Below are 17803 nucleotides of genomic sequence, written 5' to 3' on the forward strand. Positions count from 1 at the left end.
GTCTCATATTAGTTGTACTTATGCAATTTTTTCTGTCTTGTCAATTATTAGAAGGGGGCAGTACTGCCTTGCCGCCCTCCTTTGAATATTTTTTGAATGCTCAAAGGAGTGTAATTTTTAAATGTTGTCCAGCGTGACTATACATGGTGTACCTGACCTGATGAAGGGCTCAGTACAATCCCGAAACATGTTGTCGTACCACCAATAACTTTTTACTCCAGGAGGAGCCGCTACAGCTCCAGTTTTTTTCTTTTATCCTGTTCCATACATTGGTATCCAGGCCTAAGGACATTCTTTCAGCCTTCACCTGGCTAACTTAACCCTATGGACCTGTTTAGCATCCCTGGCATACATGCTAACAGGATATTACAAACCCATAGTTGCCAACAGTCATTATTTTGATGGGTCCGTTCCTAATTTTCTGAGCCCTGCTGATAAATGGGCAGTCTCGCACTGTTTGTGGGCATTTTCGGGGTGAGGTGTATATGTTCCGAATTTACCAACTGCAAGGTTGGAAAGTATGCTGACATGATGTGAATATAGCCTAAAGCAGACAACCTTTTTTAAGAAATTGAAGTTTTTTAAAGGGATAATATACTGAAGAAGCAAGTGCAACGTGCGCTTCCCCACAGGGCCCCTCTATCGGGTCTCAGGTGTAGTAGGATTGCCGAGTGGTGTAGTGCGGCCTAAATTTCTCTTTATGTGTGTCACGGTGCTCCTACCTAGATACCGCTGGACCCCAGGCTTTGGCTCTGAAGCAATAAAAAGGGGGAATAATTGAGGGATTTGGAACAATAACTTGAGTCCAGACCTTGAAATCAAGTTCAATGGCAGCTTTACTTGAATAAACGTTTCTTCAGTTTTCAGGCTTTGTCTTGTTTCCAGCAGGCTTTAGCATGAACTGGCAGGCAAACTCAACTCTGCTTTATCTCTTTCTATCTGCTGTACTGACAGGCTAGCTTAGTAACTTTGATTCCTTTGTTATGCTACAGTCCACTCTGACTTAGTTTCAGCCAAGGAACTATTCTCCTGGCTCCTGAGGCTTCAAAGCTTCTGCCTCCATGGCCAGCAGAGCTTAGGGTGCTCTGGCTGCCGTGGGCACCTCAGACAGTGATGTGTCCCTGCACTACCTTCCCCTGTCTAGGGAAGACTACTTCACTCTCTAACTAACTAGAACCTACTGGAAACTTCTGCCCCCACCCTTCTGGCAGGAAGCAGGACTGGCCCACTTCTGCCCAAAGGGGGGAGAATGGAATGGTGAGGTCCATTCTGTCTAAGGTAGCTCTGCCAGAAACACTGCCACCTGCTGGTGAGCCAGGCATATTACATGTATAACAGTTGCAAAACAATATTATAGATGCACATTGTGGTGAACCTGGAACAGAATACATAGATGAGATTTATGTTAGACCATAAAAGACAATAGCAGGGTGCAGGAGTGGTAGCACCACTCTGGGGTGTTACACAAGCATCTGCCTCCTTCTATGCTTTCAGCTTGGTCATATCTGACAGATTGATATTTGGGGTAAACTGCCTAAAGACCAGTACAAGACACTACTTCACGAGCATCTAGTTGGTCAGATTACTCTAACCTTTACCATGGTGCAATTAGATGTTTAATTGAGGGCAGGCAGTAGGCTTGGTGGGATTTAAAGCTTACCTTTTCCTATCCCTGTAATATTAGTCATATTTTTATAGGCAGAGAACCTGCTTGTCCTCTATCTTGTGTACTGTGCACCTGAACACCAAGGTGCAGGACCCTTCACACATTGCTGTCCTCAGCTCAACATGAGGACACGAGGAACCCATCATGCTACCTGACAACTCCATTTAAAAGGCTAGAGTAGTTAGGTAGTAGTTCAAGTATATGGTTAATGGCACAAGACACTGTTGAGAGACAATTTATTAGAAACTAAGAACATCATCGATTCAAGGTCACGTAGTTCCTAATGACTCATTCATTGCCGGTGAGTTACTAGAAGGCTATTTTACAGGAAAATGGCTGTCTACACAGCATGGAGGTTGACGGTTTCCCCATTCATATAGTAATGTTATAGTCATTTTTGCAATTTTTGACCAAAAAGGTGGGGCAGCATCCCATATTTTATTTCATGTGGCCCCACAGGGAAAAAGCATACGAGAAATGACAAATGCTAGTGCATGCGGTAAGCAACGCAGCTGCTGACGTAGAAGCCAATTATAATTTGATAACTTTCATTTGAGATTGCAGATTAGCACTGTTAAATTGCTTGATGCATGATGCAACTACAAGAAGACACCCTTCATGTGACCCCAATATCTTCTCTAGTAACTTAGAATTTTTATTTTTAGGGTACAAACACAGATAATGATTTTAGGAAAAGAAGATTAAGCTCATATCATGTTTCCATGGACTTGTTGGAAGATCCTATATTGAGACAACGGGCTCTGAGTATAGCCAGTAATCTCACCAACACAATGGAAGGTACTATTTTTCTGAATATACTACTTTATATTTACGCGTATGGTGACTATATCGGTGTTGTGTGTGAGTTAAAATTACGGTGGGTTCACATCAATGTTACAAATTTCGTTATTGTTTTCCATTATGCCATCTGGTTTCCATTATGCAGGACATCCTGGATAACGGAAACCAGACGGATCCATTCTGCTTGCCCATAGACCTCCATTATGACGGATCAAAGCGGAATGGCTCTAAAGGTTAGGTAGGTTTTACAAGTTCCCTTATTTTCCATTATAACCGTGTTATAATGGAAAACAATAACGGAATTCGTAACGCTGATGTGAACCCGCCCTTATAGGGATTGTCTGGCTTGTTTTTCAGACAGAGCGCCACTCTGGTTCATGGAATTGGTGTGGCATTGCAGTTATGATTTTTCTGTCTGGTGACAAAATTTATGCCAGCGGACACCAAACATATTTCCCTGGGTGTTAGACAAATATGAGCAATCGGTCAGTTGATTGTCTCAATCATTGCCTTTGAAATATAAGTCTTATTGGATGATAGTTGGATGACCAAATGCATCCACTGCTCTTTATGAGATTTTGGTTTATACCATGGATTTTAATAATTCTGTATTAATTTGGAGCCCATGCACATAAGAGTAAAGTCAATTTCGGAGGGACCGATCGATTATATGTGTTTGAGGGTGTGCCAACTCTCCCCCAGCACCGCAGAAACAGATATTGTATGTTAAAAGTATATTCTAGTATATTCTAGTAATTTCAAGTTATCCCCTATGTACAAGATGGGTGATGACTATTAGATCCGTGGGGTCCTAACGCTGGGACTAATCAGGAGAACGGAGTACGGTAGCCCGCAGTGCCCTCCAAAATCAGCAGAGTGTCAGGTTAGGCAGGCACTCTGCTGCTCCAATCATCTCTATGGGACCTGATAGCATATAGATTAATGGAACGGCAGTGTGTATTCTTAGCTTGCTGCTCCATTCATTTGGAGGTCCCTGTGGGGCAAGGGGATCCCCTTCTTGTGATCAGTAGGGAGTCCTAGTGTTAGGACCACCACCAATCTAATTGTTATCCCCTTTCCTCTGGATAAGGGATAACTTGAAATTACCAGAATACCCCTTTAAATTTTAACATGCGAAATAAACTGCCACCAGAGGTGTCTGATACAGTATTACATAGTACCATAGTTTCTAAGAACTCATTCAGACGGCCATTTGAATGAGTCCGCATCCATTCGGCAATTTTGCGGAATGCGTGCGGACCCATTTTAATGGGGCCGCAAAATATGCGGACAAGAATAGGCATTTTCTATTAGTTGCGGCCAATTGCGGAATGCACACGGGCCGGTATCCGTGTTTTGGGGATCCGCAAAACACTACGGTCATGTGAATGCGCCCTTAGTCTGAAAATAGACATCTATCCATCCAGTTCAGCCTGTTATCCTGCAAGTTGATCCAGAGGAAGACAAAAAAACTGTGAAGTAGAAGCCAATTTTCTTCATTTTAGAGGAAAAAAATTCCTTTCCGACTCCAGTCAGGCAATCAGAATAACTCCCTGAATTAACAACCTCTCCAGAAATCTAGTAACTATAACCTGTAATATTATTACACTCCATAAATACATCAAGGTCCCTCTTGAACTCGTTTTGTGAATTCACCATCACCACCTTCTCAGGCATAAATTTCCTTTATCGAGTCGTGAAATTTGTCACCTTCACTTATTATACAACACATATATTTAACTCATTGGTTTAAATTTCACATTCCATAATTCCTTTTCTTTATCACTTTACCATCTATATTTTGCTCCGTTTATTTCATTTCTAGGAAAGTTTTCACCCTTTTTTTTTTTTTTTATCACATTTTCATCTCTGCTTTGTTTGTCTATAAAATCTGCTGATGGAAGCCCATTGTCATTCACATCAACTTACACAGTGTAGACATGGAGAAGCTAGATTTTGAATGCTCCAGGCATGTTATAGTGCTGGCCATACAAAACTCAGTCACTTTCTGCATACAGCTCATATTTTAGAATAAGTGATGGTTTTGATGTTGGTAGTATCCCAGCTTTCTGCCCATTGAACATTGATAGATTTTACAAATACAAAACCTATTTGCACTTTACCATACCTTGCATTTTCTAAGAACTCATGTTTTTTAGTTTTGTAGCTTTGATATGCATCTGATCATGTCGCTTGCTGGTAAACATTAGCCAACTGGCCTTAGAAGCTTCCAGACATTGAAAACTGTTTCCGTCATTCAAAAGTTTATGGGACATGTTAAAAAATGTTCTTGTTCGTTGGTCCTTATCTCTATTATCCCAAAAGAATGTCCGATGCAGGGAAAAGTATTGGTCTTTCATATTTTTGGTGTGATATGAATGAGTTTTCATGAACTGCACCAATATAGTATTTGCACATACAGAATACAGTATAATCTGTTTTAAATGGGTTGGGGTATAGCTCCTCAACTCGAGTCAAGATGCTCTATGAAAGAGGTTGTTCACCCTGGGACATTTTCTGCAGACCCTCCTGCGTGGCTAGACCCACGGTGGGAATCATACTTATTGACCCCATCTCTGGGTTCTGGTTCCATTGCTCCCCCTCAGGTGCTGCAGGTATCGGGTCTTACCACTTCAACACTGGCCGCATTGTCACCTATGCGTCATGTCATTGGGTCATAGAAACATAGAAACATAGAATGTGTCGGCAGATAAAAACCATTTGGCCCATCTAGTCTGCCCAATATACTGAATGCTATGAATAGCTCCTGGCCCTATCTTATATGAAGGATGGCCTTATGCCTATCCCATGCATGCTTAAACCCCTTCACTGTATTTGCAGCTACCACTTCTTCAGGAAGGCTATTCCATGCATCCACTACTCTCTCAGTAAAGTAATACTTCCTGATATTGAGTAGCTAATATGAGACGCACAGGAGTGAGTGAAACCACAGAGGGAGGTGCTCTCAGTAATAAAGGATTCGCCCTTCCTTTAACAAATGAACAATACAAAACAATATACTGGGCACTCGCACTAAACGTGGAAACATACGACAATATAGTAGTTTAAACAGTTTATTAATAAGCTTGATGTGAATAATATAAAATAAAATAAAATAATACACAATATACTACACTGGGCTTATTTAAAAGTCAAAAAATGAATACATTAGGTATAAAAACCGTGAAGTAACGTTAGACTAAAATTGATACAATAAATACAAGGAATTAATAGTACAGTTGAAATAAAAGATAGCAGCGATGATGTTTCATAAGTAATGTCTCATTCCAATTTGGGAATAGATAGTAGGTTGGGAAAAAGTCTCCGATTATTTCAAAGGACAAAGAAAGCAGTAATCTGTTGTAGTGAGTATTTGGTTGCGGCGTCCCGCTTTTACTCACTGTTCAGTAGTTACTGATGTTAAAGTCACTGCTGGGGTTCTGGTTCTCTGTGTCTCCGACTGCTCGCCTTCTGGTTATCTCTGCCTCCGGTCTATGTGGCTCTAGGCACAGCTCCGTGCGTTTTCAAGAGCCGATGTCCTCCAAGCCTCTATTTGCCTGCTTCCACACTGGTATGACTCTGCAGAAAAAAGAGCTTGTTCTCTGGATATGAGAACTACAGGCTCCTCGTGAGTCAGTGTGCCAGGATATTACTTTTAAACCTTTGCCCCTCTAATTTAAAACTATGTCCTCTTGTAGCAGTTTTTCTTCTTCAAAATATTCTCTCCTCTTTTATCTTGTTGATTCCCTTTTATGTATTTAAAAGTTTCTATCATCTCCCCTCTGTCTCGTCTTTCTTCCAAGCTATACATGTTAAAATCCTTTAATCTTTCCTGTTAAGTTTTATCCTGCAATCCATGTACCAGTTTAGTAGCTCTTCTCTGAACTCTCTCCAAAGTATCAATATCCTTCTGGAGATATGGTCTCCAGTACTGAGCACAATACTCCAAATGAGGTCTCACTAGTGCTCTGTAGAGCGGCATGAGCACCTCCCTCTTTCAACTGGTAATGCCTCTCCCTATACACCCAAGCATTCTGCTAGCATTTCCTGCTGCTCTATGACATTGTCTGCCTACCTTTAAGTCTTCTGAAATAATGACCCCTAAATCCCTTTCCTCAGATACTGAAGTTAGGACTGTATCACTGATTTTATATTCTGCTCTTGGGTTTTTATGCCCCAGGTGCATTATCTTGCACTTATCAACATAAAAGTTTAGTTGCCAGATGTTTGACCATTCCTCTAGTTTTCCTAAATACTTTTCCATTTGGTGTATCCCTCCAGGAACATCAACCCTGTTACAAATCTTTTTGTCATCAGCAAAAAGACACATCTTACCATCGAGGCCTTCTGCAATTTCACTGATAAAGATATTAAATAATATGGGTCTCAGAACAGATCCCTGAGGTACCCCACTGGTAACAAGACCATGGTCTGAATATACTCCATTGACTACAACCCTCTGTTGTCTGTCCCTCAGCCTTTGCCTAATCCATTCAACAATATGGGAGTCCAAGCACAAAGACTACAATTTATTGATAAGCCTTCTATGTGGGACAGTATCAAAAGCCTTACTAAAGTCTAGATAAGCGATGTCTACTGCACCTCCTCCATCTATTATTTTAGTCACCCAATCAAAAAAATCAATAAGATTAGTTTGACATGATCTCCCTGAAGTAAACCCATGCTGTTTTTCACCTTTCAATACATGGGATTTTAGATGTTCCACAATCCTCTCCTTAAGTATGGTTTCCATTAATTTCCCCACTATTGATGTCCGGCTTACTGGCCTATAGTTGCCCGATTCCTCCCTACTACCTTTCTTGTGAATGGGCACAACATTTGCTAATTTCCAATCTTCTGGGACGACTCCTGTTACCAGTGATTGGTTAAATAAATCTGTTAATGGTTTTGTTAGTTTATCGCTAAGCTCTTTTAATAGCTTTGGGTGTATCCCATCTGGCCCCTGTGACTTATTTGTATTAATTTTAGACAGCTGACTTAGAACCTCTTCCTCTGTAAAGACACATGCATCAAAAGATGAATTAGTCTTTCTTCCTAACTGAGGTCCTTTTCCTTAATTTTCCTTTGTAAAAACTGAACAGAAGTATTCATTGAGGCAGTCAGCTAGTTCTTTATCTTATTCCATATACCTTCCTTCTTTTGTTTTTAGTTTGGTAATTCCTTGTTTTAGTTTCCTTTTTTCATTTATCTATCTGAAGAATGTCTTATCAAGCTAATTTCTCTTCTGCTTGTGCTTTAGAAGCTCTTATAACTTGTTTTGCCTCTCTCTGCCTAATCCTATAAATTTGCCTGTCATCCTCGTTTAGATTTTCTTTATAATTCCTAAATGCTATCTTTTTGTTTTTAATGCTTTTGGCCACTTCTGCTGAGTACCACAGTGGTCTCTTCCTTTTTTTTTCTTTTACTGACAAGCCAAATGCAAATATCTGTTGCCTTCAATAGTGCCACTTTTAAGTAGTCCCATTTCTCCTGGACTCCATTGAAACTGTTCTAATCTGATAGGGACTCATATACCACTAATCTAATTTTAGAAAAGTCAGTTTTTCTAAAATGTAAAACTTTTGTTTTTGTGTGATGTGACTCAGTCACGGTACTTATAGTAAACCACACTGACTGGTGATCACTAGATCCCAAGCTTTCCCCTACAATAATATCAGATACCAAATTCCCATTTGTCAATACTAAATCTTAAATGGCCTCCTTCCGGGTTGGCTCCTCAACTACTTGCTGTAGAGATAATCCCAGTAGGGAATTTAGAATATCTGTACTCCTGGCAGAACTAGCTATTTAGGTTTTCCAGTTTACATCAGGAAGATTAAAGTCTCCCATAATGATAACTTCCCCTTTCAATGTCATTTTAGCTATTTCTTAAACTAGTAGATCATCTAATTCTTTGACTTGGCTAGGTGGTCTATATATCACACCTACACGAGTTACCTTATAATTATCAAGCTGCAAGGTAACCCAAACTGACTCTAAATTGGTCTTGCAACTTGTATTAAATTAGATTTGATAATATCTTTCACATACAGGGCCACCCCTCCCCCTTTCTTGCCTTCTCTGTCTTTCCTATATAGAGAGAACCCTGTTATTGTTATACTCCTATTGAACCATGTCTCAGTAACAGCCACTAAATCTATATTCTCAGATGCCATTATAGACTCAAGTTCATTGATCTTATTCCCTAAACTGCAAGCATTTGTAGACAAGACTCTGAGCTTGTAATTTCTTAACCTATGTGCTACTGGCATCTTTTGGCATTGTTCCGGGGGGCAGTCGGACTGCTGGATTATGACACTTTTTCCCCCCTTTCCTAGTTTGAATGCTCCCTAGCAAATACTTTGAACTGTTCACTGAGGACATTCGTTACCTTGAGAGAAAGATGCAAACCATCTTTCTTGTACAGTTCTTTTTCATTCCAACAAGAGCTAACATTAAACACAAAGCCAAACCCTTAGTTCAGACACCATTCACCAAGCCATACATTGAATTCCTTAATGCACATCTTCCTGTCATACTGAAGGTTATGCACAGGCAAAACTGCAGAGAATTAAACAGTTGATGCAATCGCCCGTATATCATTTCGAAGTGTGTGAAAAGCTTCCTTCACCTTTGAAACCTCATTGCAAGCCAGATCATTTGTCCCAAGATGGACAATAACATCCACCTCCCTTTCCTGCTTTGCTTGTGTCACGGAACCATGAACCAGACGTACAACAAGAGATAAGTGAAAATAAGAAGGCTTTATTGAAAATAAAGCTGTAAAGCAAAAGTCCAAACGGATGGTGAAACCGAGCAGAGTCTTTGCGAAGCCAGAGGTCAGGAACCAGAAGGGTAGTCAGACGAAGCCAGGATCAGGAACCAGCAGGGTAGTCAGACGAAGCCAGGATCAGGAACCAGCAGGGTAGTCAGACGAAGCCAGGATCAGGAACCAGCAGGGTAGTCAGACGAAGCCAGGATCAGGAACCAGAAGCAGCAGCAGTCTTAGAAGCATGTGAACACAAGAGGACCAAGCAAGGAACTGAAGCCACAGACCTCCTATATATATGAGCTAGGCATCCAGCTCCTCCCAGGGGAAGGAGGAGCCGCAGGGTGGAAGGCTACAAGAAACCCAGGACCCAAGATGGCCGCCAGCACATGTCAAACGAAGGAGAGCAGCAAGCAGGTAAGACCATGACAGTACCTCCCCCTCAAGGGCCCCTCCTCCGCGGAGCACAAAACGGTTTCTGAGGGAAGCGTGCGTGGAAGGCTCGGAGCAAGGCAGGAGCATGGACATCTGCGGAGGGAACCCAGGAACGCTCCTCTGGACCATAACCACGCCAATGGACCAAAAACTGCAACCGACCGCGGACCAGGCGTGAGTCCAGGATATTGCTCACCTCATATTCCTCACGATTGCCCACTTGGACCGGACGAGGCCGAGGAACCGAGGAAGTGAAACGATTACACACCAGTGGCTTCAACAGGGAGACATGAAACACGTTGGAGATCCGCATGCCAGGAGGAAGCGCAAGGGCATAGGCTACCGGGTTTACCCTGCGAAGCACTCGGAAGGGACCAACAAAGCGAGGCGCCAGCTTGGGAGTGGGCACTCGAAGGTTGAGGTTGCGGGTGGACAACCATACACGGTCTCCGACCTGGTAGGAAGGAGCAGGCGCTCGTCTGCGATCAGCCTGGAATCTCTGGCGCTGCGCAGAGACCTCAAGGGACTTCTGGATCTGTACCCAAGAAGCACGTAGGACGGAAAGGTGATCCTCCACAGCCGGAATATCCTGGGGAGAGAATACCTCCGGTAACACGGCAGGTTGGAACCCATAATTGGCCATGAAGGGAGACGTCCCAGAGGAAGAGTTCACCGCCGTGTTCCTGGCAAACTCAGCCCAAGGCAGGAGGTCAACCCAATTGTCTTGGTGATCGGAGACATAGCAACGAAGGAATTGCTCCAAGGCCTGATTGGATCGTTCTGCGGCCCCATTGGACTGAGGGTGGTAGGCCGAGGAGAAGGAGAGATGAATCCCCAACTGGGAGCAAAAGGCGCGCCAGAACCTGGACACAAACTGACTCCCCCGATCCGACACAATCTCCTTAGGCAAACCGTGCAACCGGAAGACCTCCCTGGCAAAAATCGTGGCCAACTCTTGTGCAGAGGGTAACTTCTTGAGAGGAACACAGTGGCACATTTTGGAAAACCGATCCACAATCATGAGAATGACCGTATGGCCTCGGGATGCAGGGAGGTCCACAATGAAATCCATCCCCAGGTGTGACCATGGGCGCTCCCCGGTGGCTATGGGTTGCAGAAGGCCCAACGGAAGGTGCCGAGGGGACTTACTCTGGGCACAAACGGAGCATGCCGCTACATATGCGGCGATGTCGGAACGTAGGGAAGGCCACCAGAACAGACGTGAAACAGCCCAGGACAGCTGATTCTTTCCAGGATGCCCCGCGGTTTTGGAGTTATGGTAGGTTCGCAACAACCGAGTGCGCAACTCCTCAGGCACAAAACATCTGCCGTTGGGTCTCCCAGAGGGAGCACCAGATTGAGCCGCCAAAATCTGCTCACCCAGGGGAGAGGTCAGGCTGGTGCGAATGGCGGCCAGGATCTGATTCGGAGGTATGACCGAAGTCGGAATCGACTCCTCCCTGGACAGCTCGGAGTACTGCCGTGATAAGGCATCCGCCCTGATGTTCTTGGAACCGGGTAGGTAGGAGACCACGTAATTAAAACGTGACAAGAACAGAGCCCATCTGGCCTGACGTGGTGTCAATCTCTTGGCCTCAGAAAGGTAGGTCAGATTCTTGTGGTCCGTCAGGATGAGAACCGGAACCACCGAACCCTCGAGCAAGTGCCTCCATTCTTTAAGGGCCTGCACGATGGCCAATAACTCCCTGTCACCAATCTGATAGTTGCACTCCGCGGAAGACAGTTTCCGGGAGTAAAACCCACAAGGAAGCAGAGGACCCTCTGGTGTTCTACGCTGAGACAGAAGGGCGCCTACTCCCGTCTCAGACGCGTCCACCTCGAGGACAAAGGGCAACCCAGGGTTGGGATGCGACAGAATCGGAGCCGACACAAAGGCGGACTTTAGGGCCTCAAAAGCTCGGATGGCCTCGAGCGGCCAGACCTGGGAATTACTGCCCTTCCTGGTCAGATCCGTGAGAGGCTTGGCCAGCATGGAAAAGTCCCTGATGAACTTCCGATAATAATTGGCGAAGCCCAAAAAGCGCTGCAGGGAACGAAGACCACTGGGCTGGGGCCACTGTAAGACAGCCGAAACCTTCTCAGGATCCATGGAGAACCCCTCAGCGGAAATGATGTAACCTAAGAAGGTTACCTGGGATCGGTGAAATTCGCATTTCTCAAGCTTACCGAACAGCTTGTTCTCTCGTAACCGTTGCAACACTCGTCTGACATCCAGAATGTGGGCCTCCATGGATTCAGAATATACCAAGATGTCATCCAAATAGACTACCACACACTGCTGCAACAGGTCACGGAAAACATCGTTGATGAATTCCTGAAAGACTGCGGGCGCATTGCACAACCCAAAGGGCATAACCAAGGATTCGTAATGACCGGTCCTGGTGTTAAACGCGGTCTTCCACTCATCGCCCGCCTTGATCCTTACCAGGTTATATGCCGCCCTCAGGTCGAGTTTGGTAAAGACCGTGGCCCCTTTAAGGCGATCGAACAGCTCGGAAATCAAGGGTATCGGGTAAGCGTTCTTGATCGTGATGCGATTGAGACCCCTGTAATCGATGCAAGGCCTCAACTCACCGCCCTTCTTTTTCACAAAGAAAAATCCAGCCCCTGCCGGGGACGAAGATTTGCGAATGTGTCCGCGTGAAAGCGCCTCCCTCACGTACTCCTCCATGGCCTCATTCTCCGCTACCGACAGTGGATAGACTTTGCCACGAGGAGGAACGGCACCAGATTGTAACTCTATGGCACAATCGTATGGGCGGTGCGGAGGTAGGGCAACCGCGCGCACCTTATCGAATACATCCCGGTACTCCTCGTATTCAGGAGGCAACAGAGAGTCCGAGGAAGTACACAGCAACTTGACAGACCCATGGATGCAACTAGCCCCACACTGCGGTGACCACGAGAGGATCTTGACCGATCTCCAATCGAAAGTCGGATTATGCTTCTGGAGCCAGGGGTACCCCAAGACCACCGAGTAGTGTGGAGACGAAATAACCTGGAGGCAGACCGACTCTCTGTGAACGGCACCAATGGCTATCCCCACTGGAAGGGTCTCATGAGTCACGTGTGGCGGCAGAAGGGGTCTGCCGTCTATCGCCTCAAGAGCCAGTGGGGAACCTCGAGCCTGCAGAGGAATGGAATTGGCGGCAGCGAACACACTATCAATGAACAAACCACCAGCACCAGAGTCCACCAACGCCTGGGTTGTCACCGAGCCCCCGACCCAGGAGAGGACAACAGTAATCAGTGGTTTGTCAACACGGGAAACCGGGGACGAGGAGACTCCACCCAAGATCTGCCCCCGACAGGATCTCAGGGTACGAGCGTTTCCCGGACGGTTCGGACATGCCAACCGAAAATGCCCACCGAGACCACAGTACATGCATCGGCCCTCGCGTCTCCGGAGTGCCCTCTCCCCCTCGGACAGGCGAGCAAACCCCAGCTGCATGGGTTCACCCCCAGACAAGTCATCCCCAGGAGGCGTGGGAGGAGAGGGAGGCACGGGTGGGACAGCAAACGTAGGCACCAATCTGTTAGAAGACCTCCGCAGGTTCTCCTTAAAGGAAGGTCTCTCCCTGAGTCTGGTGTCAATCAAAATCAGGAAAGAAATAAGAGACTCGAGCTCAACTGGTAGGTCCTTAGCTGCAACCTCATCCTTCAAGGCATCCGAGAGACCATGAGAGAAAGCAGCGACCAGAGCCTCATTATTCCAGCCCACCTCTGCTGCCAGGGTACGAAACTCAATGGCGTATTCAGCTACGGATCGTGAACCCTGTCTGATGGACATAAGGAGCTTCGCAGCAGAGGCAGCACGAGCCGGCACATCGAATACCTTCCGAAGAGAAGCAACAAAACCGGAAAACTCGGCAACCACCGGATTGTTGTTCTCCCATAAAGGGCTGGCCCAGGCCAAGGCTTTGTCCGAGAGCAGCGAGATCAAGAAGCCCACCTTTGATCTCTCAGTAGGAAAGGCATGTGGCAGCAACTCGAAATAAATGCCCACCTGGTTAAGGAAACCTCGGCACTGAGTTGGCTCTCCCCCAAAGCGCTGTGGAAGAGGGGCAGAACCGGTCATACCCCGAAACACCGCAGGCGCAACAACAGGTGTCGGGGTAGACTCTGGCGCAACAACCGGAGCGGCAGTAGGAGCGAGCCCAGGAGCGACAACCGACCCATCGGCAACGGGAGCGAAATGAGCCGTGCGTTCAAGCAGGGTTTGCAACGCCACAGCGAACCGACCCAACAGGTGATCCTGCTGATCAAGTCTGGCAACCAGCGTGGGTAGCGAGGATGGCCCTGTACCGTCAGAATTCATGGCTTGGTCCTAATGTCACGGAACCATGAACCAGACGTACAACAAGAGATAAGTGAAAATAAGAAGGCTTTATTGAAAATAAAGCTGTAAAGCAAAAGTCCAAACGGATGGTGAAACCGAGCAGAGTCTTTGCGAAGCCAGAGGTCAGGAACCAGAAGGGTAGTCAGACGAAGCCAGGATCAGGAACCAGCAGGGTAGTCAGACGAAGCCAGGATCAGGAACCAGCAGGGTAGTCAGACGAAGCCAGGATCAGGAACCAGCAGGGTAGTCAGACGAAGCCAGGATCAGGAACCAGAAGCAGCAGCAGTCTTAGAAGCATGTGAACACAAGAGGACCAAGCAAGGAACTGAAGCCACAGACCTCCTATATATATGAGCTAGGCATCCAGCTCCTCCCAGGGGAAGGAGGAGCCGCAGGGTGGAAGGCTACAAGAAACCCAGGACCCAAGATGGCCGCCAGCACATGTCAAACGAAGGAGAGCAGCAAGCAGGTAAGACCATGACAGCTTGCCTATCAATATTAAGGATACGTCGTCTATCCCTGCTAGCGGTAGCACCAGGGAGACATCTCACAAAACCATTTTCCTCAAACTTTACACCTGTTATGATAAAATCGCCCACCAACAGCTGCTTACTATCAGTCCTCACCTTATCCTTTTTGTTTTTGGCTGCAGTCTTGCATACTTTAGGCATGGGAGATGATTGTTCCTCACCCACTGTGCCTGAGCCATCCTCCATGTTGCTCTTGCGCTCTGAAAGTGCTGCAAATGAATTATGGAGAGCCACAGACTGTGGGACATGTCTTCTATCAACAACTCTCAGTCTACCAGAACCTGCAGTAACCCATCTTCCATTTCTAGGGGGCCTCTGTGGCAGTGGCATTGCAACATTCCCAGCCTGAGTTTGTTTAACAGTTAATTTACAAATCTCAGATTTCAAAAATGCAATTTCCTGCTGCATTATGGAGAGCTGTCTACAGATCAGACAGCATCCAAACCTCCGAAGAGTGGAACCTGCACAGAACCAGGTCTGCCATTTTAAAGAGGGGAAAGATTTTAAACAAACAAATCTTACTTTTTTAGATTGTATCCACCTCCAGATTATCTCCTGAATATCTCAGATGTACTTATAAATGCAGCACTTGAGAATGCAGCAAGCTATAATTAGGCAAGCTAATGCTATGTTGCTATAATGCTATGTTGCTATATATACACACACTCCCACAAAAGCTCCTCCCCCAACAACAAATTTAACACCTTAATCACCTATGCTCATTTGCAATCAGACAATAGCAAGAACAAATTCCTTACCTGTTTTGAAGCACAGTGTCTGAGTATACACCAAAAACACAGCTGAAGTTCTGCTACAGTTGAAAAGCTCTAAGTTAGTCTAAGTTAGTCTCCTGAATATCTCAGATGCACTTATAAATGCAGCACTTGAGAATGCAGCAATTGATGTGCCAAGTTTGCAAGGTATCCATGGGATGGAGGATAACTAACTGATCACTGGGGATCCAACCGTTGGGACCCCATTAAAGCCTGAGAATGGGGTTCCCTTGCTCCGATCTGATGGAGTGCCAGGTCGAGCATGCTCGTTTCCCCTCCATTAATTCTCTATAGGACTGTAAGAATTCATGTGATGTATTGGTGTCACATAACAGCGGCGGACAGTCATTGGCTACAGTGGTAAAGTGGCCTGCATTAAACTGGATGTTGACGTGGGTAGACCCGAAACATTCAGGGCCTGAGGGGGGACAATGGAGCCAGTGGCAGGAAACAAGTAAATGTGAATTCCACCGTGGGTCTGGCCATGCTGGGGGGTTTGCACAAAAGGTACCCAGGGGTGAGCAACCCTTTTAGGCATATGTATGTCATAATGATCATTGACCACTGACCAGACCTCCCTCTTTTAAAAATGGAATGTCACAGAAGGGAGAAGCTCCCACCCTGGTCTGTTCTACATCACCATGTATTATAAGGTTGTCATTGTATTCATTTAAATAGAGATCATGTGATAGTGATCATTGAAGTGACTTGATGTTGAGTGGGGTTTGTCCAGTTGGGTCAACCCCTGTGAAGGGGTTGTCTGGCAAGGCTGCATTTTTATACATATGGGTTCAGAATAGATTAAAACAAAGAAGCATTATTCACCTCACTGATCCTTGTTGTGGTTTTTAGCCATACCCCATTGGTCCCCGCTTCCTGGGTCTGGCTTGACTCACAGGAAAGAGCAAAAGATGCTTGCTCAGCCAATCACTGGTCACAGTGGTGACCCACTTAAGCCAATGATTGGCTGAGCATTCATCACCAATCATTTCCTGTGAGCCAAGCTGGGACCAAATAGTGGTGACAATCGGGAACCGGTTAAGCATCAGTACAGCAGCAGCAGCGGATTGGTGAATTGAAAAATTATTCTTTTTATTAAAGGGGCTGTGCTGAGTTTGCTGGTTATCTATCCCTTATCCAGAGGATAACCGATTAGTGGGGGTCTGCTGGGACCCTGCCGATCTCGAGAATGAGGGTCCCTTTTCCCCCTCTGTGGGAATGCCAGAGAAAGCCTGGTACATTGCATGGTGAATTCTTACAGTCCTGTAGAGAATTAATGGAGGGGAAAGGGTCCCCAGTGATCAGTTAGTTATCCTCCATCCCATGGATAGAGGATACCTTTCAAACTTGGCACATCAATTTAAAGGGGTTGTTCCCTCTGAGTAAGCAGGCTCAGCTATTTTCAGAAGATAAACATGCACAACCCCTTTAAGAAGTGGCGGTCTACTTATCTTGGCAGTAGCATAACTTTTATAATACTGGTGTGTGCTTATGTGACAGAGTTGTTTTTAGGCACCCTCAGGCACCAAGTGTGACTCCTACCCCTGCAGCCACTAGAGCTACACCCCTGTCTGCATTTGCGATTTATCCCTGTATCTATGTCTTGATTTAGTAAGTGATGAATACAAAGTTATTTCTTGGTACCAGCTCCTTCTTTTGAGCTGGGCAGTTTAACAAATGCATCATCTAAGGCTACTTTCACACTTGCGCTTGATCGGATCCGTTCTGAACGGATCCGATCATATTAATGCAGACGGAGGCTCCGTTCAGTACGGATCCGTCTGCATTAATAACTTAGAAAAATTTCTAAGTGCGAAAGTAGCCTGGGGGACGGATCCGCTTGAAGATTGAGCCATATGGTGTCATCTTCAAGCGGATCCGTTCCCATTGACTTACATTGTAAGTCTGGACGGATCCGCACGCCTCCGCACGGCCAGGCGGACACCCGAACGCTGCAAGCAGCGTTCAGCTGTCCGCCTGGCCGTGCGGAGGCGAGCGGAGCGGAGGCTGAATGCCGCCAGACTGATGCAGTCTGAGCGGATCCGCATCCATTCAGACTGCATCAGGGCTGGACGGAAGCGTTCTGCTCCGCTCGTGAGCCCCTTCAAACGGAGCTCACGAGCGGACAGCAGAACGCTAGTGTGAAAGTAGCCTAAAAAGGAACATTTTAATGTAACGTTTTGATTTTTATGCCTTCTGCAGAGTTGGAGGAATCCAGACAAAAATGCCCACCATGTTGGAACAAATTTGCCAACACATATTTGATCTGGGACTGCTGTGACGTATGGCTGAAAATAAAGAATGTACTCAATATAATAGTCATGGACCCATTTGTTGACCTCACAATTACGATCTGCATTGTTTTAAATACATTATTTATGGCAATGGAACATTATCCGATAACTGATGAATTTAATAGGGTGCTCAATGTTGGAAATCTGGTAAGTTCTGCTTTCAACAAATATATTC

At 45.6% G+C, this 17803-nt stretch overlaps 1 protein-coding gene across 11 annotated transcripts in view; it reads left to right on the forward strand.

Annotated features, from left to right (window-relative positions):
• LOC121009050 (sodium channel protein type 2 subunit alpha-like) overlaps positions 1 to 17803 on the forward strand; it is a 190344-nt gene that overhangs the window by 80108 nt on the left and 92433 nt on the right. For all 11 annotated transcript variants that reach the window (XM_040441962.1, XM_040441961.1, XM_040441963.1 and 8 more), the window contains 2 exons: positions 2332 to 2464; positions 17537 to 17775. In XM_040441962.1, the coding sequence (XP_040297896.1) occupies positions 2332 to 2464; positions 17537 to 17775 (372 nt within the window). The remainder of the gene's footprint in view (positions 1 to 2331; positions 2465 to 17536; positions 17776 to 17803) is intronic.

The sequence above is a fragment of the Bufo bufo genome, chromosome 7 (assembly GCF_905171765.1).
Source record: "Bufo bufo chromosome 7, aBufBuf1.1, whole genome shotgun sequence".
Taxonomy (NCBI): domain Eukaryota; kingdom Metazoa; phylum Chordata; class Amphibia; order Anura; family Bufonidae; genus Bufo; species Bufo bufo.